The 25425-nt window shown below is 34.8% G+C and overlaps 1 protein-coding gene across 1 annotated transcript in view; it reads left to right on the forward strand.

The window, feature by feature from the left end:
- TRDN (triadin) overlaps positions 1-25425 on the forward strand; it is a 199312-nt gene that overhangs the window by 129492 nt on the left and 44395 nt on the right. The window contains 10 exon segments of the mRNA XM_085541752.1: positions 7387-7419; positions 7521-7553; positions 8764-8790; positions 10645-10692; positions 13597-13620; positions 15495-15545; positions 16041-16091; positions 20221-20271; positions 21622-21672; positions 22254-22304. Coding sequence (XP_085397878.1) covers positions 7387-7419; positions 7521-7553; positions 8764-8790; positions 10645-10692; positions 13597-13620; positions 15495-15545; positions 16041-16091; positions 20221-20271; positions 21622-21672; positions 22254-22304 — 420 coding nt within the window.

A 25425-nucleotide genomic window follows, 5' to 3' on the forward strand; every position in this document is an offset into this window, starting at 1 on the left:
TATTCATAGAAATCTATTAGGTGGATGTCGATAAATTCCACAGATTCTTCCAGCCTACTGAGATTTTCATCCCCTCTCAAGTCTATGAAGCTATATAATATAGGCTTATATATATTTAAGACCAAAAGGTTTTATATTGAACATTGGATCATGCAATTTTATGGTTATTATCCAACTCTTAATGGTAATGGAAAAATGAATTATTGACTTATTTCACAATGAGGGAAGAATTTTCCAATATTAGAAGATTTTACTCTACCATTTTGGATTCTTTGCATTAATTTAAATGGAGCACGAAATAGTTTATCTTACACTAGGCGTTCTAAACTGAAATCCAGTTTTGTCCTTCCATTTTTAAAAACTTGAGTGAGTTACCTAGAATAGTGTTAAAATAATTTTCTAAAAGTCCGGTCACACTATAGTTAACCATGAATAAAGGTATACTTAAAAATATATCTTTGTTTCTTTGATTATTCCAAGATATTATTAAATACCACAGTGCAGAAATATACTGCTGTAATACTAAAGTAGCATTACTGCAAGAGTAAGGCAGGGGGAGCAAGTAAACTACAAAAAAAAAGAAGTGACTTGGTACTTTAGTACGCTGAAGTAACAGTGATGGAAGTATCAAAATTAAAAACTATTTAAATACAAATGAGAATTAAAATGATTAAATGGAAAAGATTTTTATGGAAAATGGCATTTTAAGGGGGTTTGTTCTGTGGCTGGCAAGATTTCATAGCCCTGAATTTGTTTTATGGTTAATTTCTCTTTCATCCTGAACTGGGGCCAGATTCAAATCACTTAGCATATCTTTCAGTCTCTCTTGAGTCACGTGTTCAAGCTGTGTTGAATCCAGACTATCACATACACTGTGTGTACAATTACCTTATCATCCTTGGTAATTGGTATACCTTCATTTTTTTAGAAAGGGAATAAATGTGCCTCTCCTTGCCTGTTGAGGCCAAAAGGAAAATAAAACTATATTTTGAGGTGGGGTGTAGTCAAAAGAGGTAAGATTGACTTGAGTTTTATAACACTTATGATTTTAAATATGTGATTATATTACTTACGGAGTTTGTGTCTTTGAATTTCGCAGTGCTTTGTTAGAAAGGATAAATAATATACTTCACTGTGACATTTTTTAGGTATGAATTTTTTATGTCATAGAGGTCTACATCAACTACAGATTATATGAATTCTGTATTCATATACATATGAATGTCTCTGTATCAACGTGATGCTGTGTAGTATCAGAAGTACAAAAAATGCTATTACCAATGTTCAGTCCTAACTCATTCTGCAGTGCTATGAATAACATGATGAGTTTTCTCTCATATGACAGCTGCTTGGAGATTTATATGTTTCAGAACTATTAGTTGCTGATTTTATTTCAGACATGCCCCCAGTGTTTTACTGTCTGTCAGAGCTGCACACTTCTCACGCCTTCTGTTGATGTCCTCCTGCATGATTCTGTCTCTTTAGACACACCTTAAAAAAGATTCATGTCCTAGTTAAGGTAGTCATACAAGCCTTTCAATATATTTAACCACTTGCACATCTTTTGACTCAAACTTTGAGAACAAATACACAAAATCTTTCAGTCACTGCCTCCTTCTACCCTTTTCTTAGGACAGTCAGCATCAGTACTGAGCTCTGAAACAGGCACTACTCTTACAGCTTCTGTTCTGAGTTTGGTAGCTTTCACTTACATTTATTCCTTTAGGAACTTGGTGCATTACATTTTAGGATCTAATTGGATTTTTTTGTTGTTTTGATTTTTTTTATCAATTTACTTATCTAAACTGCATATCATGTTTACCTAGAAACAGGTAAAATCTTGAACTACAATTTATTGTAATTGTATTTCTTTTCTGAAATGTTCTTTAATTTTCAGTGGGTTATAAGTATTGAAAATATCATTGCCTTGTCAAAAGGAGATGCATTATGAACAAGTTGAAGCATGAGCAAAGACTTATTCAAATCATGGCCACTTGCCATAGTATCCTGAGTCTTTTGACTTTTTACCTTGAAGTGGGAGGAGGTTAGGCAAAATTGAATTGCTTCATCCTGCTGTAGTCTAAGAGCATGTACACACCTATTGTGACTGATCCACAGGTGTGGTAATTTGTCCTCCTTTGAGAAGTTCACCTTGAGTAATATAGAGATAATACCCTGGAAGTGCTTGTGCTTCAAATAGATGCAGTTCAGTGCAAGATTTTTCTTAATGTAATACAGTGTCCCTGTAATTACTGGGGATTGATTGGAAATACTTATGCCTGAACAGCTTAGTCAGCTTAATCCTCAAAAGGATGGAAGGACACCTCAGATCCCTATTTAAAAGGAAATACAGTTTAAGGTTTATTGTAGGTAAAGATCTAGTGGCAGATGCTAGCTTTTGGTCTATGATTAAAGAATCGCATCATGTTTTTAAATTACCTTTTTGCCAGCTGAGCATCAAGTTGAATGCCCATGCCAGAACTCCTGAGACTAGAGTGACAACAATTTGTTCAATTTCTTCCTAAAACAAGTAGTACTACTGATGAGCTCTGAAAACTGAACTGCTCAAAGGGCTTCTTTTTGTCATGCTAGTATCTCAGAGAGTCAATGTGACACATCCGTTTTCAAAATAGGCGGTTCTGTAGTAAGAACTATAGGATTAGCCTAATTTTCTTATTAAGGATTCTGAATCAGAAAGATTTCTATTCCAAGGGGAAATTAGGCACTGTGGTTTATGTATACATCCAGACTATGTACTGGCTGTGCTACTTCTGGTGGGAAATTGTATACAAGGCCTGCATCTTGCCATTGTCATGCAACAAAAGCTTTCAGTGTTGTTTCCTAGGAGTGACCGAATGTACTCTTTATTTACCTAAACATGCACTTAGGCGTACTGACTTGAGCAGACAGTTTATTTATGTATGATTTCAGTCCTTGTGAGATGTTTTTCTCCAACTGAGAAGGGATTTATCAGGATAGCAGGACAAAAACCAGAAATCTGCTTTATTTCCATTTACTCCTTATGACGACCATTCCTTTTGATTATCTCAACATTTGCAGAAAACAGTGGTACATTTCAGACTCAGGAGAGGAAAAGTAACTACCGCTCTTCCCAAAGACGGCTTCAACCTTAGGCTTCAGTATAACCGTACTGATTTGGAACAGATATAATATGGTTCTACAAGAAATGCCTTTAAATCTCCTGAGGGCTTCTGAGAAATACTGAGACATTTCTCAGTAGTGAAGTTGTTCCTCTTCAGTTATCACTTTCTGTTCATTAAGCAAATCTACGTATTCAATAGAAATTCATTTACATTTTATCTAGACCTCTTTTTTATTTCCTCTTTCCAAATATTTTTCCCAAATATTTCCCCACATGCCCCAGCTTTAAAATACATATGTACTGATAACAAAATCTGCAGAAAATGATCTTCCTAATCAGAAAAGCTGTTTTTTATCCCCTGGAAAATGCTAATTTATAGACGAGCAAGTGTGTGTGACATGATTTCACCAGAGGTATTTCCCTGGTGTGTTCTTATTCCACAATGAAATATATTTGTTCAGTTCATTATCATTTAAACTGTATGGTGGCGGTGATTTTTACTGTGAATTTCCTTACAGTGATCCAGTCAGTGAAGCAGTAGTCAGATGTAGCAGAACAAGTAATTCTGAGGAGCTGAAAAACTTTGATTGGTGTAGGGTGAAACATTCCTGTGTGGATTATCTCAGATCTAAAAACATGATCCAGCTCATATTTCAATCTTTCCTTTCAGTGAGAGTCTAAAGGAACCTTTTCTACATCTTTTGGTGGTTTATGCGTATAATAGTTTAGTTGAAAGGATATCTTGAAGAGCTTTATTGCTCTAACTCATTTGGTTTTAACTACCCAACAAGATGTAAAGGACTGAGAGGGGAAATGACAGGCACATAGCCTATAAAGCAAAGATTACATAACTGTATCAACCTAACTTTGTGCTCTTAGAATTTAAGTATTCTACACACTGCACAGAATATATATTTTTTTCAGCTACAGAACACAATCAGAATTACATTGGTTGTTTGATGTTACATGTACCAGAGAATAAGAAAAGCACCTGAAATGCTATTTATTTAAACTTCTTCCTAATCAGTGCACGTCTGCAATAGGATTTTTTTTAAAGAAAACTTCTTCTACTTATCCAGATTAGAGCATAACATCCACACTTGCATATATAGATTTACAAATCAGAATAGAATGTCAACTCTGATCTCCTGGGAGATGGTAGAGGGCCACTGTTTCTGACTGTCCATCCTGTTACTGAAGATTAAAGTATGCCACAGCAAATGTGCCAGCCTGTATGCTTTTCAGCACTGTTGGCACTTTAGGAAAGGGTCTGGTTTAGGGAAAACTGAGGATGCAAGTTCAGTTTCTCTGCTGTGTCCCACTTGCTTATGTGGTGTCTAGAAGCAAAATAGCCCTTCTATGGTTTTAAGAGAAGTTTATCCATAACTTTGCCATTTTTTTCATGAAAGAGAAAAGCCATTTATTGAAATCTTGTTTACTTAGATGATAAAATACCAAACCAAATCAAGTCTCTACTCCACATATGTTTATATATGCTTAGAGTCGACAATATCATTAGTTGTGTCATACTACCTACCTGTTAGCAAAATAAATAGATAAAATTGAAACCCAGTAATAATATGAGGCCTAAAAGGAAAGATTTAGACATGAAGTTTATGGCTCATGCGATTAAACATTTCATGTAATTCCAGTGTAATACCAAAGGAAGAACCACTTGAAATATCATATCATCTTCTATTCCACAGAAGTGATGCTAAACATGCAGTTTTGTTAGTTATTGACTTCTTTTCTAATGTACTTTGTGATAATGTGCTTCTTTGCAAGGGCTTTTGGAAGTAACACTTTTATAAAAAAGCTCTTTGTAACTTCCTTAATGTTTACAGTTTGAAAAACAGGAAACAAAGCTAAAAAAATGAAAAATGTTATACTTTGCAAAAAAAAAATAAATAAATAAAATGCCAAGGTTTGCTAATGTCATTCTGTTTTCTGATCTTCTAAGGCCTGACAGCCAGAGGGAAAAATAATTGCTAAAGTCAATTCAAGTCAATTGCTAAAGTCAATTATTAAAGTCAATCACTAAAATAGAAGTACATTGCTTTTAGTTTTCAGGAAGCAATCCTAAGCTAAAGAAAAACAGAAAACCCCATGAAGCCAACCAGAACTTTTCTTTCACAGAATGAGCCCTAAAATACCTGTATGAAACTAAATACTCCAAAGAGTGCTCTGGCTATGCAAAACAAAAGCCTCAGCTGTTAAGATTATACTCACTGAGTCAGCCAAAGCAATTAGTTCCAAACTGTCACTTTTTGCTTCTTGTCCTCTTTGGCTTTTACTGGGATTGCCACCCAAGCTAGGACATCATGAGAAAAATATAAGGTTCATCCAGATAATTAGCTGCCTTTCCATTCTCCCTGTACCATGTATTCATATTGCTGAGAAAATCATATTCCCAGCTTGTTGCTTGGCCACAGCAACACAAAGCATGAACTTTTTCCATTGTCTCTCATGTCATATATACAGTGTGTCTGTAAAGCACCAAAGATAATTCAATATAAGGTACATTATATAATAAATATACTAAAAAGTACTTTATGTAATGATGTAGAAGCTGAGTCCCTGATTTCAGGCAACTAGTCCTTGTGCTTTGAAGTGCAGATTTTGACTGAACAAAATTGCTTATGACGTTGTCAGGACATTATGTCACTATTTTTTGTAAAAGGACATAAAATTAAAATCTTTTGTGTTTATTTTTTGTTGCTGTTTGTTTGTGTTGTTTTGTTTTGTTTTTTGTTACATCTCAAAACAAGCTTCTATCTACAGGCTATGTTTTGCTTTAAAATGTATATACGCTGGCTTTCCAGATAGATAGATTTAAAAACTGAAAAGAACTGAATATTTCTTTGTAGATTGAACATACTTTACATGATACAAATGTACTGTGAGTAGGAGTATGCAGTAATGACACATTGCATTTAACAACAGTTGTGTTTTTTCATAATTGGTATCAGCCTGCCTTTACAGATATCAATTATTTTCATAGTTCTGCATGATATTTATTTCTTTTTGATGCCCACTGAACTTTTAGTATTAATATCAAATATCAATATCGTATTAATATTGAACTTGAATTAATATTGAATGTAAATCCTATTCACATTAGTATGTTATTGGTCAAAATATATTATTTTCTAATGAAATTATTTTTTGCTTGTTCATTTCAAGGATAAGTCGTATTTAAGGACAGCTTTATTTTATAGAGGTACATCACAGTCACTTTGAATATGGAACTTTATACCTTGATTCTGAAGTGTTTAAGGCACCATTATTATACAACAGCATTAATACAAATAACTCACATAATAAACATGGAGAAAATGTAGCATGAATGGATGGATGTTTGTATTTAGTGCAATTTAATGCCATTATCTTTTTCAATTAGTCAGCTCAAATATTTTGAATGTAGAATGTCCTGTGTAGATCAAATGCTGGACACACAAAAACTTTTACTTATGCTATTTAAATAATCCATAGGCACCACATGCCAATTTTGAAAGCTGTATTTTGGTGGATTTTGGTTGTTTTTTTGGGGTTGGTTTTTTGTTTTGTTTTGTTATTGTAGACATTAGTCTTCAATGGTAGATGATGCTGAGTTCCTGAGAGGCAAGTTCAGTACCTCCTCCCTCTTCCTTATGCTTGGCTGTGTACTCCTTTAGAAGGAGTTTGAATGCAAATCCTGATCATAAGAGCCCTTACAGAAATTGCTAGTAGAAATTTGTAAATCCCAGACATAGTTTGCCTCAGGGTGCAGGTTTTAGGTGGATAAAGTTTTTAGCTGCACATCCTAGACCTTATTTTGGTGATAAAGGCTGGTCTATAGCTGTAAAGCTGCAATGGCTGGATGAGATCACATGTTCTCCATACTCTGTGACAAGAAGCAAGTAGCACATCATACTTGCCCATAGAGGCACATATGGCAGGTTCATAGGCCACCATGAGGTAAAACTGCATATATTTTAATTCTCACTGCTGCTAGGATTCTCTTTAGTACCTTACAGTATGAGTTAAGTCCTTTGATGTCCAATATTAGCAGTTAAACTGACCCTGTTTGCATAGTGTGAAAACCACCAGGGATAAAGAAGTAAATGATGATAACTATAAAAATTTCATTTTGATGTGCCAAAAGGTAGAGAAAGGCTCATCTAACCCAAGAGACCAAAGCAATATTTACATCCAGAAGTCACTGATAACATGAAAATTACTATCCAGAACAACCAAGTAAAACAAGAAAATGAAACTATACTTGTATTATTTTTCTTTTTCAGAACAACACAAGAAAGAAAAAAATGTGGATACTGGTGAATATTCTCTTTTTTTTTTAATCTGACTTTCCAACAGTCTTACTATTTGAATGTAATTCCTGTCATAAGTAAGTATTTGTTCATGTTTATTTTAACAGCCAAAACAGCAAAGAAGCACGTAAAAGCACATGGTAAGATCTGTGAAAAACAGTAAGTTTTAGAGTCAAATTTATTGGGTTTGATTTTAGGTTCAGGCAGGATTAGTTAAAGGGACAAGAGAACTAAGCGATAACGATCTGTCGGTTTAATTGGACCTTCTTGAACAAGTCCACTGACTCTGGAGCAGCCATGCAGACATTTGGCCTTCTGAAACTGAGATCTTATCAAACATAGCTGAGAACAATCGGGATAAGATTGTTTCATTTCAGATTTTTAATGACTTATATTTTCAGAGAAGAAGGGGGTCTGCTTGGAGATTAGAGCAAACCTATAGAGAGCAAAACACAAAATAAGAGCTTTGGTATTTGGAGGGGAAGAAGGAGGCATTGTTCTAGTTTTATTTCAAACATGCACACATTTTATTGCTGTAGCTAGGTGCTCTTATTCCTGACAGGATTTTACTTCTCCAGTTTAACTAAGTTTGGAAGAACTTACTGCTTTTCAACTCATTTTACAGCTAAGCTTGATGACTAATTCATCTGATGATTCTATTTTATCAGATACAGATTCTAAGCAAAAATTACCTACAGTAGACAGTCAAACTACAGGGGGGAAGAAAAATCTTTGCTATAGCAGACAAACCTGTCACAGCTCTTTAATGTGAATGTATCAGTAATGGAAAAGTGTCAAAGTTCAATTAATTTGGATTTAGGTACTCTAACTATGAACAATAAACAGATGAAACTGAAAGATACACATTCAAGCAATACTTTAGAAAATTGATTGTCATTGTATGAATATTAGAATGGTTCTTCTTCCTAAGCTGTGCCTAAAGCTTTCAACAGCCTGAAAGAAAATGCTCTTAACTTCCCCAAACAACTGAAATAATCTGAAACCTGTTTTTCCCCCTTCTCTCATTATCTGATAATGGTGAAGCTGTAAATCCGTACTATATACTTTAACTATTGACCTTAATTTCCTTTACTTTTAAACTGCAGGTTTATTAGACAGCTGCCATCAGACTGTCAAAATAAGTAACATATGTGTGTCTCAGTTTTCCCCTGAATAAAAATTAATGAGTGAGCTACTAGACTGTCCTGTGTAAATAGGTTGCAGGTTGAGCAGAGGATGAATATATTAGGATGTCCTATTCTATTCTGTAAGACTGATCATGAGGATCTTTATATAATTGCAAAGTTTATTGCCTGTACTTATTATAATTATTTTTATTTTATTTAACAGCATCTGTGGAAACTCTGAAGTCCAAAAGTGAGTACATTTTTCTGGTTTTGCAACTGAAATGGAATAGCACTGGTATTAACTCTGTACTTAATGAAAAAGCCTCTTGTGACAAAGATGCTAGGAAGTGTGACTTATGTAAAATAAAGTGGACCTTTTAAATATTAATGGCTCCTTCCTTGCAGTACCTCAAAGTCTCCTAAAAAAACGAGTTTCTTTTGGATTTGCAAATGCTCATTCTAAAACTCTTTCAAATTCTTTTCCTGACCTTAGCTGAGACCACAACGTTTTTGTGAGAGCAATAAAGGACAAATAATCAGTCTCCTGTAGATCCTAATACAGAGTCATATTTTTCTTTTTCTCTGTCCAGCTGTGGCACAAAACCCATGACGGACCTCTTGTTTTCTTTACTGAGTCTAGGAAGTTTTAAAGAGAAGTTCATTGTTTGTTACTTTCATATGAAAACCGTCAACAGGGAAAGGTGGGAGGGATGGGGCTGATATGGTGGCATCAGATTCTTCCCCACCATCTGCTCCTTCCTGGAAGGTACAGATAATCAGAAGCCTCAGGGGTTTAAATTCAAACTGAATGTGTGCATCTGACTTTTAAATGCATAAAAGGTAAGATTTAGCTCCAAATTGTCTTCAGGAATGTTACAGGTGTCACGTATGTCTTAAAAACAAGTGAAAAAGATGATGATAATGATATAATGAAACTGCAAAAGCACTTCATCATGAATCCCTGCACTACTGTATTTATTCCTATAAAAGACCACCCTGCTTTACAAACATTCCTCTTGAAACAATAGCATTACTTTTATTAACTGCTTAGACTTGTGAACCAGAGCTTCCAAAGCTGTCTGCCATAAGTCAAGCCAAAGAAATGCAGATTACCCGGTTTTAATACCCTGCTGTCACTCAGTTATCTTCTTTGAGAGTTTATCTCTGAAGTCTCAGTGGAAGTCAGCAGAGTGCTCTTCTGTAATATGAGGAAGGGCTGCAGAATCACTTGGAGATTAATGTAAGCAAATCAAAGTTGATGCAGCATTCTCTTAAATGGATGTTTTTAAGCTCTCTTCTTCATGGACTGTGTTCATAATGCTGTCATTGCCATGAAATTAATTGTATAGAGCAAAACAGAAAACAGGCATTTAAACTTCAATTTGCTCTCCGTATGCTCCCACCAAACAGAACAGAAAAACTAAAGGAAGGTGAAAAAAAAAAAACAACATGTTGCATGAAGCTTTTGCATTTTTAGCAAGCACTATACTGCAAAATAAATGTTCAGGCATCCTGATCTCATTTGCTACTGCTGCTTCCCTCCGGTATCACTAGAGAACCAAGAGCCCTGCAGCACATGTGATCTGATTTTCTTCACTCATGCTCAGAAACTGCAACCCTCACAAGGGCTAAATTAGATGTCTACATCACATAGCCTGACTATGGACTCTTCTCAGTAAGATATGATAAGATATAAGGTTAAATACATGCTTGAAATTAAGAACACATGGAAATCACTTTCTGTATCAGGGATGCAGACTGGAATTTTCTGCTGGTGCAGAGACAATCATACTTGATGTGCACAGCAGTTTGGTCTCTTTTCCATGAAAAAAATGCTATAAATTCTTTTTTGAAAGAAATTCCATTTTCTTTCCTTTTTTTTTTCTTTTCTTTTCTTTTCTTTTTTTTTTTTTTTTTCTTTTTCTGTATAGGCCAGTATGTTTAATATGTAGTCATGTATCAGAAACAAAGAGATCTTGTGGTTGCAACCTCTGAAATAATCATTTGTTTTAAATTAATCTGTAATCATTTAAGAAAAGCTTTGTCTGTTGGAGTAACGCTTTCTGACCAGCAATGTGATTTACACCTTATCTTTGCTTTGCAGCAGTACATGAAAAGAAGGAAGAAAAAGCAACAAAGGCAGCAGAGCAAGGTAAAAAGAAAACAAAGCATGTTGGCATTATCTCTCTTTAAAAGACAGCTGCACAGAAACAAAAACCTCAGATTCAGACAGCTGGATGACAGCAACCTTTAAATCTGTTGCTCTGAAAGGCTTAAAAGGCTTTTGATAGCAGAACTTACAGATGTTTGTAGCAAGAAGCTTGGGGTGGGGTATGATTTGTATGGATGAGGTATGCCCTGTAGTGTCTGGGAGTAAGAACAACAGAAGAAGTGGATACAAGAGCCATAAGTGTTGATGGGATGTTTTTCAGCTGGTTACTGTCTATGTACAGTTTCCCAAGTCACCCAGAGCAGAAAAACTAATAAATGGTTTAAGGCTCAAGCAAATCTTCATCCATCACCACCAAGATGATAGTGAAGATATAAAGAAAAAGGTTGGAATCTTAAAAAGTCTAGATGAAGAAACAAAGGACAGTGATAAAATAATGCAGTGGTCAAGCAGCTTAGAAAGGGAAAAGATCAGTCAATATCAGCTTCTGAAGTGTGAAAGAAGGCAGAGAGCACATCAACATGAAGCTGCCAAACTTCAGAAAACACATGAGACATGCTGGGTGCTTGGTAGCTGCTTGTCCTCAGTGTTACTGCAAGGACTCCCAGCACAATTGCCTGGGTACAGACATCTCATTGCTTAAATGCTTGACTGACTACTTGGACAGTCTTGTTTTCTTGACGCTGCATAGATTTCTATGGGAGTGAGCATGCGGGTAAGGGTATTATTCCTTACCTCTCCTATAAGGACTCTCATTTCTCCATTATATACAACTGTATTTATTATTATTTGTACATTTTTCAGTATTATATCCTGTATTCTTGCTTCTAGTGTGTTTTTTTAAAAAAAAAAAAACTCTGTATTTTATGGCAAAGATCAGAGCAGTAAAATATTAATGAGAGACCTAAAGCTGGTCAACCTTGGCTTCCTTTATATGATACATGCCCTAATCTACACTGTTTTGCTTCTAACTGCCTATCAAGGTGATTTATGTATTTACTCATTCTCTAATTATCAATTAGAGCCCTAGTGATGAACTCGGCATTTTCAGTCACGCTGGAGTCTTTCTCAAACTTGCAATACACCTTTAGAATAATGTAAATGGAATCATTGCAGCTGTAGCTTCGGTCAGCTGAGCTATTGTTTCTTTCTCTAATTTTTCAGCTTCAGCTTTACTCAGCATTATTCAAGCCAGTATAGGCATCTTGCAGCAGCTGTCAGCTGCTTGTCAGTTGTCATGGAAAATGTTACAATTACTTAGGCCTTGGCCTAGATTTCATTGTTAGTCTGGGTACTGCCATGCTATTTTGTTACTGCACAAGTGCTATCTACTCTGCCTTCCTTCTATTTGATCATCTCATACAGCAGTAAGGTGGTATTACCTGGAATATTTGTCTCTTCTACTATAAACCATCATTAGATGGGATGCTATCTGCACAATAATATTATTGGTGCTATACAGAGCACAGATGGAGCAGTAAAAATCATAGTTTCACATGGCTGGCATTGAGCTGGGATTTCTAATCCATTGGTTGTGATTCCCAAGTTGCTTAGAACTAGGCCAAAGTATTTTCCCTGCCTGCAGTTAGCAGGAGAAATTCTATCTCCTCGTGCCCACAACTGTCTAGTTTTAAAATATCTATCTAAACTACTTCAGCAGCTACTTCCATCTACTGGCAGCAGCTCTGTTCCTCTGTACACTTTCAGATAGTTACAGCCTCTGCTTCTCATTTTTGTGCTCTGTGTGTACTGCCAATACATTGCTCATTCAAAGGCAAATAAGCCAGAAGCACTTTTCAGATGATGTTTTGAATATTAACACATTTGTATTTCTTATGAAACAGTAAAAATATATGGTGATGGAAGCAGCTCTCAGTTGTGTTTTGACTGAATTTTGACTATTCTTAATTAACAGGTCACAGGAGTCTGAAAGATCTGAGGAAAAGTGAAGACTCCTTAATAAGAAAAGCTTGAATTTGTGAAGAAATAGTTTTTAAATTGAAGGATTTTTATCCTCTTAGATTGAGAAATGAAATCTTGTTCTGCTAGCTATTGTATACCAGGATACAAGTGAACAAGCAGAGGGACGTGGTTAAAATTAGAATTTGTGATATAGGAAAAATATGAAATGTAAGGAGGCTTCCAGCAATGCTTAGAATGCGGACAGCTCTATTCGTTTAGCAGTCAGGATGTAGCTTCATTGTTTCGAATGCAAACAATTGTTTCAGTGATCTGGAACACAGTGTTGTAGCTCCTCTCTTCAATTCCCTGCTGTCCAGAAATGTGCTAGAAGGTTACTGCAACATTCCTGTTTACCAATCTCTCATTAGCAGTAACACAAAATTCTACATCACGTTTCTGGGTGCTGAAAGGAGACAGAGAAGACAAAGAGCTGCCAGAAGTCTCTGGTAAAGGATTGTGCTTTAACTATATTGTATTTGTCTGAAGTGAACAACTGTCAGGATGTTGCCAAGGAGTAAGTGCGTTATTAAGGCAACTGTGAATACTTAAAAGAGATTAGGGAAAGGCAAAAGTATTTTCTCATGTTACCCACTATAACTAAGAAAGGTTATATGAGGGGTTATAAGAAATCTAGCATCACTTAAAGCAGGCTATATGAGACTGGTATTTTTATGCTTCTGTTTCATGTCTGCCTGGTACTAGATGAGAACAATGAAATTTTTTCACGTGTGCTGCCAAGGAACAATGGAGTTGAAATCAATTTCAAGCTGTATTTAAGTACATAGGGACAATATTTCTTTAAATACATTTTCCATAGCTGCTTGAATTAAAAATATTTTTTCTAAGTGAATATGTATTATTATATATATATTTTTTTAATTTTATCTTTTCACCTTTTCTTCCCTTCTTTTTCTCTTTCCTCAGATAAACCAAAGATGAAACATGCGAGTAAGCAAAATATTTAGATATTGCTTCTTCCTGTAACAGATAAATCAATGTTTACTGTATACATGGAAAAAGAACGTGCATAAAAAATCCTGCTGTTACTGAGAATTGGGCAAGATTATGGTAGATAAACTAGAGCTGATACAACAAAGCTGGTATAAGTAGCAGAATCACAGAATCACAGAACTGCAGTGGTTGGAAGGAACCTCAAGAGATCATCAAGTCCAAGTCTCCTGTCAAAACAGGTACCCTACAATAGGTCACACAGGTAGGCATTCAGACCAGTAAAAAAAGTTATGTGGAGACATGTGAGTCTGTTTAAGCCAAAGTTTCATCCTGTAACTGTATATTCTTCTGTGACAAAAGGAAGAGACTTTTGCTATGCACTTGATAAACCTATTTGCAAAGTGTATTTCTTCTTTTTCACACCAAATTCTTGTTTCCAAATCTGTTAAACTCACTACAGATCTCTGCAAATCTGTTGGGCACTCTACAGGTTTCAACAAAGCTTTTTGATCTCAATATAAGCTTAACACTGGAAATCAGTACAAAGCAAAGCTCTTGTCATGGGACTTGTGCTGCAAGTTATGCCAGACTATGACAGAATCATAGAAATATAGAATTGCTTGATTTGGAATGGATGCTTAAAGGCCATCTAGTCCAACTTCCCTGCAATGAACAGGGACACTTACAGCTAGATTGTGTTGCTAAGTACCATATCCAGCATTTTATTTATTTATTTATTTTAATGGCTTAGGTATCTCTTATTAGCAATGGATGTGCTGTAAGTTATTACCCTGGAAAGGCTCCTGAACATAAAGGGTTTTATACAGGCAGTAAACAATTATCACAATTACCTACTGCAGCTACTGAAAGTTTGAAGTCTGTCTACAAAACATGATACAATTTCTTTCTTGCAAGAAATCTTTCCCCATTTGCAGAAACCAAGAGGATCTTCTTACAAAGCTCTTTAAGATTTTCTGGCACTGAGTTGCTCCTGAGTTTCTCAGTTGCAAAAAAATTTTGCTTCATATATGTTGAAGAGCACTGTGTTACTTTTCCAGAAAATGCCGCTTAATTAATGTTTCTCAGATAATGTGTTTAAACCACTGAAATCATTGGAGAATTAAAACACTCACTTAGCATGGAGAAATTCAAAATCTAAGTCTCTGATTTTTTTCTGACTAGCTTGTTTGGAATAGACTCATTGGTCCTCCTAATTCTGGGAAAGAGGGGAAATCTAGGAGACATTGGTTTCATCAGACCAGAATCATAATCTCATGTTCTGTCCAAAACAAACCTATTACTTCTTTCCTGCTAGTCAGGTAACTATCCCTCATCATATAGTATCCATTAAGGATGGTTCCACCTAGCCGTCTTCACCACTCATCAGGAGGCAGAATAAAAATACTTCTTTGAACTATTTGTCACTATTGTGGTTCTCTCCCCTTTGACATGCACCTGACGCTCATGATAGTATAGTTTCAATACGGAGATCCTTGGACCTGCTTAGCATGAATGGACAAGTTCAGATGAGGGAAGTAGACCAGAACCACTTCTCATGAGTCAAAACTGTCAAAGGGTGATTTTTGCCCTACTTATGAAAGTTGACATAACATACTAGAATACATAGAAATTTACACATTGATAGGCATCATAATTAAATCAATAGAACACATTTTGTGACCTGCCCTTGGTGAACAGAAATGGATTTTGTACAACTTCCCCAATCACTGCTTGTCACTGTTTCTTCCAATATACAGCTGTAGTCTCTTGTACAATCTACATGCTTCATTCTCTTAGGCTTCATTCTCCTAGTTTCACTCCATTATTACTTCTGAATGCCACTTTGTCTGTACAAATACTTTTTTTTACAGATCCTGGAAAAGAGAAAGAACTGAAATATTCAGCTGCTATCAAGGATAAAGGTAATACCATAGGACATAATTGTAGAAAAATGAACAGTATATTCATATCAAGAAAATATCTTGCAATATATTGGATATTTTATTTATGACTTAAGTCCTACAAAGGAATTTATAATACTAGTACAGTAAATTTCTGATAAAATTTTATTAGTAGTACTTGCAGTGCAAATAGATCTTTGCTAATGTGAAATATCTGTAAAACAAGCAAGCAAACAAACAAAAAACATAGAAGTCCAAACTCAGAATTTAAGAACACTGGTTAGCATTTTGTATTACATGCTGCAGAGTGAAATAAGTGATCTTTGAGAGATCTTTTCTCTTTTATCAAAGTTAAGAAACTTTCATTTCTTCACTTTGTGAGCATGCAATACACATGTAATTGGTATCACAGTTCAGTTAGAAACCACCAATTATTCAATCACTGGTTATCCCAGAGGGATTAGATGTTAACCTTTTATTACTCTGTCTTGAAGATTAATAAATTATTTTTTACAGAACATTCTAAAGAAAAGGAAGGAAAGAATCCTACAGCTTTAAAAGATAAAGGTAAGAATACACCAAAGAATGTAATACTTGGTTTAAAATCACTCAAAGTAGAATGAAGACATTCATTTAAAAATAATAATCAGAAATTTCATCTTTGAAAAATCTTATCCAATCAACATTTAATTGGTTAAAATTGTATAAAAGATTTACAGAAGAAGAAAAAAAACCAACACATAAATAGAACAATTAATGTTCAGAAGTCTCAAAATTAATTAAATATTGCTAAGACTTTTGGAGTTACAGTTAAGATCTTTCCTAAGAACTTTTTTTCTGAACTATAGAAAATATATGAGGGCAGTCTGACAAAAGGGCAACTGACATGGAAGTGCATATGAAGCAATGGTGTCTCACTGAATTCCTCTATGCAGAAAAAATGGCACCCATTGACATTCACTGACACTTGCTGAACAATCAAGGAGAGTGAACAGTGAATGTGAGCACAGTGAAGCAGTGGGTGGTGTGATACAGCACTGGCAACAGTGATGTTAAAGACAAGCCATATTGCTGATGGCCGTGCATATTTTTACTAACTCAGCATGCAGGCTTTTGTTCATCACTAGCAAAAATGCATTGTTAATGGTGATGACTATGTTGAAAACTAGCATTCTGTAGCTAAGATGTATCAAATAAGTATTTTGTGCTCTTCATATCTGTTGTAGCTTCTATGGAAATAAATAGAAAGTATTACTTTTGGAGCAACCTATGTATAAGAGAAGTCAGTTATTAAAGCTTGAATTGTATGTTTGCATAAATCTGTGGGCATTGTGAGAATAAAGCTTGTGAACATGTGCTTGAGTTGCAGGCTTTTGTGTCTTTAAAAATAACAGTTAAAAACAATTGTCTTCATTTATTCAACCACTTGAGGCACAAGAGTTTGTCTGAATCTTTCTTAAATTCTTTATATTGCTTCCATTTATTTTTTATTTTTGTCACAGTAGATGGTTAGCTCTGCTGAATTTCCTTTTATCCATTATTTTGCTGGGTGCTTTTTGTCCATCCTATTTCTTTCTTCCTTTCTAGAGGTAGGTGTATTGTATTTGAAAGGAAAAGTGATTTAGGTATAAAAATTATTTGAAGTGTTCTTTAGGTTCTTTGGGAAAGAAAATAATAATAATAATAATTAAAATGATCTACAGTATAGATAGGCATGTTAATATTTATTTTTACTTCCATTCATGACATACCATTTCAAACAAAGAAATGAATGAAGGGCCTATCTCAAGAACCATGTGAAACATAAGGTTATGCCACATTTGCATGATTTGGTTATATGGATGAGATCTCTGTATCAATACTCTTCTTCGGTCATGTGAGCCTCACCACTGGCTGCCTATGTTTTACTATTCCCTGAAATGGTTATGCTGGCAAATTAGAATGAACACTTGTGTTGCCATTTATGATCTGCATGGAGGTCAGCTTGTTGTTTCTTTCGAGAGATTACTGTGGTGGAAGATAAAAGAAAATGAGAGTCGGAGAAGTGACCCAAAATTCAAATTCCTCTGTTTCAAGAGTTTCTTCTGAATCCATGTAAAGGAGTTTGCCAACCCTATGCAAGCTTCTGTTCTTCTCTCCTACAATTGTTTTGGGAGTAGCAAGAAGAGACAGGGAAAATAAATCCTTGAATTTGAAGATTTCTCTGGGATACTCTGTAGATCATGACATTACAGTATTTCCCTATCTGTTTTATGATGCAAATAAAATATCTTCAATCTTATGGTCTAGTTTTATTGGCAATAATTAAGGAGAATGCTGGAAAAATATATTTCCTTTTGTTTTTCTTTTGATTAATGTTATCTCACATATACTTCTGAATTTTCTACTAGCTTTTCAGCTGAAGGAAAGAAGACCATTTAGAATACTTAATATAAGAGCTGATTTTCTGTTGACATGAGCATATTCAAATACTGTGAAGACAAGGAAACTCTAGGCTATAATTTGTCGTGCAGTTTTTTGTTTGATATATTACCCAGCTAATGATAGTAGAAGCTGGTTCATGCAGAATCTCTAACAGTAGCACTAAAAAGTCTATGACATATTATATGCAACTTTCCACCAATATTTCTAAGAAATGCGCTTGAAGTGTTTTGTGAGTTATGTTGCATTCTTAAGATGACAGTGTTTGTACTGTACAGATAAAGTAAATTCACTCATATTTTCTGTTACAAAATCTGTTTTCCAAACAAATGCTCTTTCTTTCCCTCTTGTTTGCTTCTGCCATGTTTTAGGATGTCTTTGCATCTTTGCTTATGTAACTTCTGTGTGGATAATAAGTACACATATTTTTATACACAGAGTGTCAGGGGAAATAAGTAGTGAATATTGCCTTTTTTCCATAAACATAATAGCACATTGTCGTTAAATAAACAAATGTACTGATTTACTTCTGCTGAGCAATTCATATGCTTCCTTTGACGTGAACATACAATGAAATCACATCTTGCTCATAGCATTTGTGTCTTAACCTGTGACATATTTTTTCCCTCTAAACGTAGGAAGGTATTTTGTGACACACCTACATGGAAATGATACCCCCCTCTGACTTTAAAGGAAAGCACTGGAAAGCAGTATTGAGTTACTATTTCCTTCTATTTACATTTACTTATTTGTTTGCATGAAAGCTAGATCTCTACACTAAAGTTCACATACTGCTGTTGCATACTTCAATATCACTTTTTTAGCTTCTGAGCTTCACTCTTGGATTAGGATGCAGGAGAAAAGCAGCAATATAAATACTGGATTTAAGACAATTTCAATCTTTCCCTCTTCTGGGACCAGCAGGGAAGTAAGTGGTCTATAGAGACAAAAAGTTTGAACCACTTCTAGTGAGTCCCTGCTTAAAACTCTCATGATGAAGTTCTGCTCCCTGGAAGGGAAGCAAGATGCTAATCTCAAAGGCCTTGATGTGCAGGTTGGACAAGATGGTTCTCCAGTGAAAGTATCCTGCACTGATTAATGAAGGCATCCAATAGTTTGAGAGTCCGATGTACTGAATTTGTTCTAGGACTAACCAATTGTAGATGATGTACACAAGTGATGAAAAATAACTCCTGGTCAACACTAGTCAACTTGTATTGGTTCATGCTGGTGGCTGAAATAGTGGCTCCTCACCTTTGAAATCACAGATGTGCACAGAGTTAAATGGTCAAGCTCTCTTCTTCTATAGCCCCTTCAAAATATTTCAGTCTTCACACTGAAGTTTTCTCTGAATCCCCTGAAGGAGCCCACCTTCTACAGCCATGACCAAGCTCCTTGCTTAAGGACTTATCCAGTTGTGATTTCATTTCCCTAAGGGCTTCAACCACACTGTAAGTCACCTTTTTCTGTAACAGTTCACACTTCAAGCCAGAAGGATACATAAGATCACATTCTGGTACTACGGGCTGTCACTTGTGAGCTTATTTTGAGATATATCTTATGTAATCATAATCTGTTTATGTTTGTTATTTTTCTTACTGAAAATGTTGTTAATGTTAATCTGGAATAAATAAAGTGGTGTTTTTTTGTTGTTTGTTTGCTTTTGTTTTTTTTCCTAGATGTTTAGATGTTATAAACTAATAGATGGTGTGTAATTAGATTTTCTCAGCATCATGTAGGCTCTGATGTTCTCTCACTTAAACAAAACATATAAGCCTTTGAAATTATAATTTTCTCCTGATTTTCTCTGATAAATACACTTAATACTTCAAGAGGCAGTTGCTTTCAGAAATATATATGTTTTGTATTTATATTTATATCAACTCTTTATTTATAGTATTATATGTTTTTCCTCTGTTTGCTGATACTAGAAAAATGCTCCTTAAAGGACAGGCAAAAAATTTGGCTCCAGCCCCTGAGAGAAAACAGAAGAATCCTTTCTTTCTTCAAAAGTTTTGGATAAGGCCCTAAGAATTCCTAATCCTTTGGCTTTCAATGTATTTGCCTTAATCCTTCCTAGTTTCTATCTAGTGAAGTCTCCACTGACAGACTTATTTATATTATTTCTATTACTATCTCTGCTAGTAATAGTTTTACACCCTAAGAACTAGAGGTCTCTAGAGGCAATGTAAATAATGTAAATAAAGGTCAAAAAAAAAAAAAAAAAAAAAAAAAAAGTCTTGTGCATCTCAAAAACTCAATTATTTCCCTACAGAATCATTGAAAGGAAAAAATCCCAAGAATCCAGAAGAGTCAAAGGAAAAAGGTAAGTAGAGAAGTTAAGAGATTCAGAACTAAGATCAGAACAGTGTCTGAACACTGGAGAAAAGTCTTGAGAAAGCATATGCAAGAATGGAAATCCAAAGCCATTTTGGTTCATGTTTAACTTGCTTAATCCTTGATTTTGACATTTGTTCTTTAGAGTCCCCAATAGGGTTGATAGTAACTACCTGGGCTTCTTTTACACTGAAAGATTTAAATTTCTATCCTGGTGGATTTGTTGGCATCCCGATTTACTGGCAAAACAGACACCTACATCTGTAAGGCATGAGCACGTCTTTCTGGCTGTATACACAGATGTCATGGATTGTTTGACAGTGTCTGTTTGAAGAAAACCCTTATTGTTGCACTATTTTATGTATTAAACACTAATAGAAACAGTTATAAGATTTGCGAGCAGGAAAGATGTAAAGGCTATCAGAGATGCAGATTTTGGCAAAGACCTACTGTTGTTGTTTTGGTTTTTTTTGTTATTGTTCTTAAAGCTGGAGATATTCCATTGCAGGCTTTATCTGGTAATGTGTGCAGTACTGAATAGAGACAAATAAAGTGATTTAGTTTTTCTTCTGGATTCTACAGTGTAATGAAGCCAGGGTACTGCACAAGAAAGGGATAATGAGAATTTCAGCACATTTCTTGACTCTTTATTACTTTAGCATACAATGCTGAAAAAAAATTAAAGACACGTTTAAGCTTCTAAACTATTTGTTTTGACATAAAATATATGAATATACATTCTGAGGTTGTGTACTGCTTTTATTTTATACCTAGCTTGCCTGTGATTTTAAAAGGCTACATACATGTAGAAAGTGTACCTTTATTCAGGAAATAAACATTATGCCCTCCTTGATGTTAAAAGAATAACTGAGTTCTTGACCTTTTATAACTCCTAAATCAAAAAATAAAGTTCCCATTTACCTTTTTCAGAAGCCTCTGGCATTCAAGTCCTAATATTTTAACTGCATCTGTGTGGATTAAATTTTTACTTGGGTTCAGCAAAAGAAAATTTTATTAATACTAGCTAGTCCATCAAATTGCTTTTCACTTTGTAAATGATTGTTTTTAATCGCCTGCTTGAAGGAAAGATTAAGATTTGTCCAAATGCAGAGACAGTAATGACATATTGAAAGTTTATTATTTTGCACATCCAAGTCTAAAAGGATGTGTGAAAGACCTCATAGTTTTGTCCTGTTCTTTGTTTCCATGCTGTTAAGTCCATTTAATTATCACATCTATTTTGCTCTCAAAATACCAAAATGTCTAACTTGCATTCTTTTCAAGTGTCATCTTATTTATCTAACCTGACTTGTGATAAATGTTAAATGTTTCTTTCTAGAGACTGCTAAAAGAAAAGATGTGATGCCTCCAACAGTCTTAAAGGAAAAGGGTAATGTTATATCATGTAGATAGGAAATAATGCATTGTCTTTATAGAGCCCAGTGGTATCAATATATATAGCAGTTTCTTTATATTTTTGTATTACAGGATTTTAGTGAAAAAGAGCTATAACTCTCTTCTTCTCCCTTAATAAATCTCATACATTGAAATGAATATCATCTTATATGATTCAGAAATTATAAAATCATATCCTTTAGTATGGTGTTCTTTAACTGCTGCTTGAAAGTTAACTGCAACCAATATTGTCTTTGGAAGACTAGTCTACTTGAGTAAGTTAGTAACAGAGCTGTTCCTAAACTCATGATAGACTTTAATGAGTCATAAGTGTGAAAATATAATTTGAAATGCAGTATTTGACAGGTAATTTAGTAGGAATTATTTAGTTTAATTTTCAAACTAATTTGAGCCTTGTATTGAAGTAAATAGGAACACTAATTCCTAACATCTATCTTTTTCACAATTTTGCTTCATCAAGAGTTATGTATATTTGTTATAGTATAAACAGACATAGTATATACTCTTACAGCTGACTTTTCCCATCATTTTGTTTTTGTCTGATATTTTTTTCAGACTCTTCAAAAGGAAAGGAAATGAAAGTTCCAGCTATGACAAAGGAGAAAGGTAACAAACACCTGCTCACCAGGAGTTGAGCAGAGCTCTAATTTAAGACTTAGCTGTGCCATCTAGGAATGGCATCCATTTCTATAATAGTCTTCTATTAGCTTCTATAATATATTATTTTATTGTGGTTTCTTCTCTCTTACACTGAAATCAGTACTAGTCATCAAACAAAGGTCAGTTGCAAAATATAGTGCATGACTTAGGCATTTTTAGACAGCAATAAGATGGTAATTATAATAAAACAAGTACTTTCAGGTTTATTTACTCATATGAACTAAATTCAAAAGAGATATACTTTTACTTTGACATCATTTGAATATTGATTAAATATGACCACCTCATTATAAAACAGGCTCTTGTGCTAAATCTATATAGGATGTAACATGGATTATAACGTAGTGACTTGCTGACTAATAAGTCATTTGAATCGTGGGAACAGTCAATCATAAAGATATATTCATTTGGTTTTGAAGACCACTTAAGATAATATTACTTCTTACCTTCAGATTTTTCCTAAAGATCACAAGAAATAATGAGGCAATATTTTCTCTGACAAAGTTGTGAGAGACGACACTTGCAAGTTTTTTAATTGCAGCTGTTTCACAGAGTGTGTAGTTAGTATATAGCTGCATAGTAGAAAACAGCTATTACTTTGTGCACTGTTCTAATTCTAAAGCAATGTAAAGGATTAAGTCCTGCAAGAGTAGCAAGGTATTAAATAGTCTTGACCTCTTTGAAGCAAAGTGTGTGAGCTTGGATTGTTATTCCAAGGCCTAGGGCATGAGAAAAATATTAATGTATTATTGTACAGTTTCAGCTTACTTTAGTCAACAATGAATAATTAAGTGTTTTTTTTGTTTTTTTTTTTGTGCTCTAATGTTTCAATACAACTTAGCTTTTATATTTGAGCTTCAGGAAACCAAGTCCTATGAGTTTCTGACTAGGTTCTCACAAACATATACGTAGGAACGTAGGTAGTTTATTGAGGTATTAAGCATTACTTAGACTCTAATATTTTTGAATATTGAAATTCCTGTTGAGTTTCTATCCAATTTCTTTCTTCAACATTCAAAAAAACTTTTTGATTTGAAGACTGATTTATTTAATTGTGGTGGTAATAAAATAAAACATTATTTGTTATAAAAGATCAAATACTATAAGGAAGTAACATAAAGGGGAGCTACAGAAAAGAAGGGAACAAACTCTTTAGCAGGGTCTGTGGTGGTAGAACAAGAGAAAATGGTATCAAACTTAAAGAGTGTAGATTTAGGTTGGATGTAAGGAAAAAGTCTTTTGTAGTGAGGATGGTGAGGCACTGGAACAGGTTGCCCAGAGATATGATGGATCCCCAATCTGTGGAGATATTTAAGGCAAAGCTGGATCAGGCCCTGGGCTACCTGATCTAGCTGTGCATGTCCATATTCATTGTAGGGGAGTTGGACAGGATGACCTTTAAAGGTCCCTTCCAATGCTAAGGATTCTATGACTCTATATCCGCAAGAGTTTTCTAGATGCATTGCTAATTAATTAGATTAAGTGAAGTGCCAAACAACCACTCAGTGGTACAAAAAATTAAAAGATTAAAAAATGAGCTGATTAACTCAGTTTTATCAGCCAGTGTAACAGCTGGCTCCTTTCAAGTTCCAAAATACGGTCTATCAAGAAAGATAACATTTATCTAGTCATTGCTGAATTTCACTGTCTGCATGTGAAGTGGTTTGTGCTCAGAATCTTTGAGAACAAAACTCTACCAGGAAACAATTAGCTTCACTACCTTGTTTAAAAAAATAAGTGCTAAGTGCTCTTCACATAGTATTTCATAGGACATATCACACATAACTCTTCCATTTGGGGATGCTTTTATTTTTCTTTCTTTCTTTCTTTCTTTCTTTCTTTCTTTCTTTCTTTCTTTCTTTCTTTCTTTCTTTCTTTCTTTCTTTCTTTCTTTCTTTCTTTCTTTCTTTCTTTTTAACTACAAATTGAAACACTACAAGAGACATAAAAAATCTTGTGTGGTTGTGTCTTATGGCTTTATGGCTTACTGGAGCCAAGATATGAATATTTTGTGCAAAATATGCAGTACAAGGTTACATTAGAGATATCTGATATTCTTGTGACTGAGAGCAATGGCTAAGACGAAATCTGAAATAGAGCTTATTGGTTTTTGTAATATTGGCAGGATGCTTAGGTGAGCAAAGCCATAGTTCATTGCAGGCTAAAAGTGCTGACTCCACAGAGCCTCTGTCATCTTCCTGAGTGAGATGAGAAATATCGGCTCTGGTTTTCCCTATTGGATAGCATTCATCCTTGCAGGTTACCTTTGGATGTGCTTGATGCCATGCCAGTTCTCTAACTGTAACTGGTATCTCACAGCACTCTGCTTTTCTCTTTGTCTCCATCTGTCTCTATAAGAACTTAAATCATTTGAACTGGATGCTACCTGGCCAACAGCTTTCTTTTTAAGTATTGTTTATTGTAATTTTGTAAAGTGGCTGTTCTGAGCAGAACTGCAGACCATTTAAGATCACTGGAGCAAGAATTCAACAGGAAAATGAAATTTAAATGGAAAGATTTCAGGTTGAATTTATGTACATAGTGACACTTACATTCTATAATAGAATTCAGTCATTTTTCAGTCACCAAAGTTCATGACACAGCAAATCTTATACAAGCTCACTTTGCAGACATTTCAGCTCAGATCTGTGTGACAGATATTCACAAGCCAATTCTAAGATGCTGGGATTTGCATGCATTCAACACTTCCAAAAACAAATACAACTAACTCAGTGACACTGAATACATATGACAAGATATTGACATTTTGTCAGAAAACTGTAACCCCAAAGCACAAAGTGGGATGCTGTGCCTCACTGAACCTCTCTTTCTTAAAAATAATAAGTGACATGTCACATAGATCAGACAGACAGTTTGAGAAAAGCCTTTGTAGGGTAAGCAGGGAGAGTGCTTCAGAAATTTTGTGGCCATTGCCATGTAAAGAAGTGAGTACCATGTAAACAAGAGGTCACCTTTATGAGCACTGATACATTTTTTAGACAACTAAGAGTACACAAAAAGCTTATTCAATAGACATCTTAGTTTAAAATAGTCAATCAGAAAAACA

This window comes from Coturnix japonica, chromosome 3, assembly GCF_054131305.1.
Source record: "Coturnix japonica strain WE chromosome 3, WE-NBRP24, whole genome shotgun sequence".
Classification (NCBI taxonomy): Eukaryota; Metazoa; Chordata; class Aves; order Galliformes; family Phasianidae; genus Coturnix; species Coturnix japonica.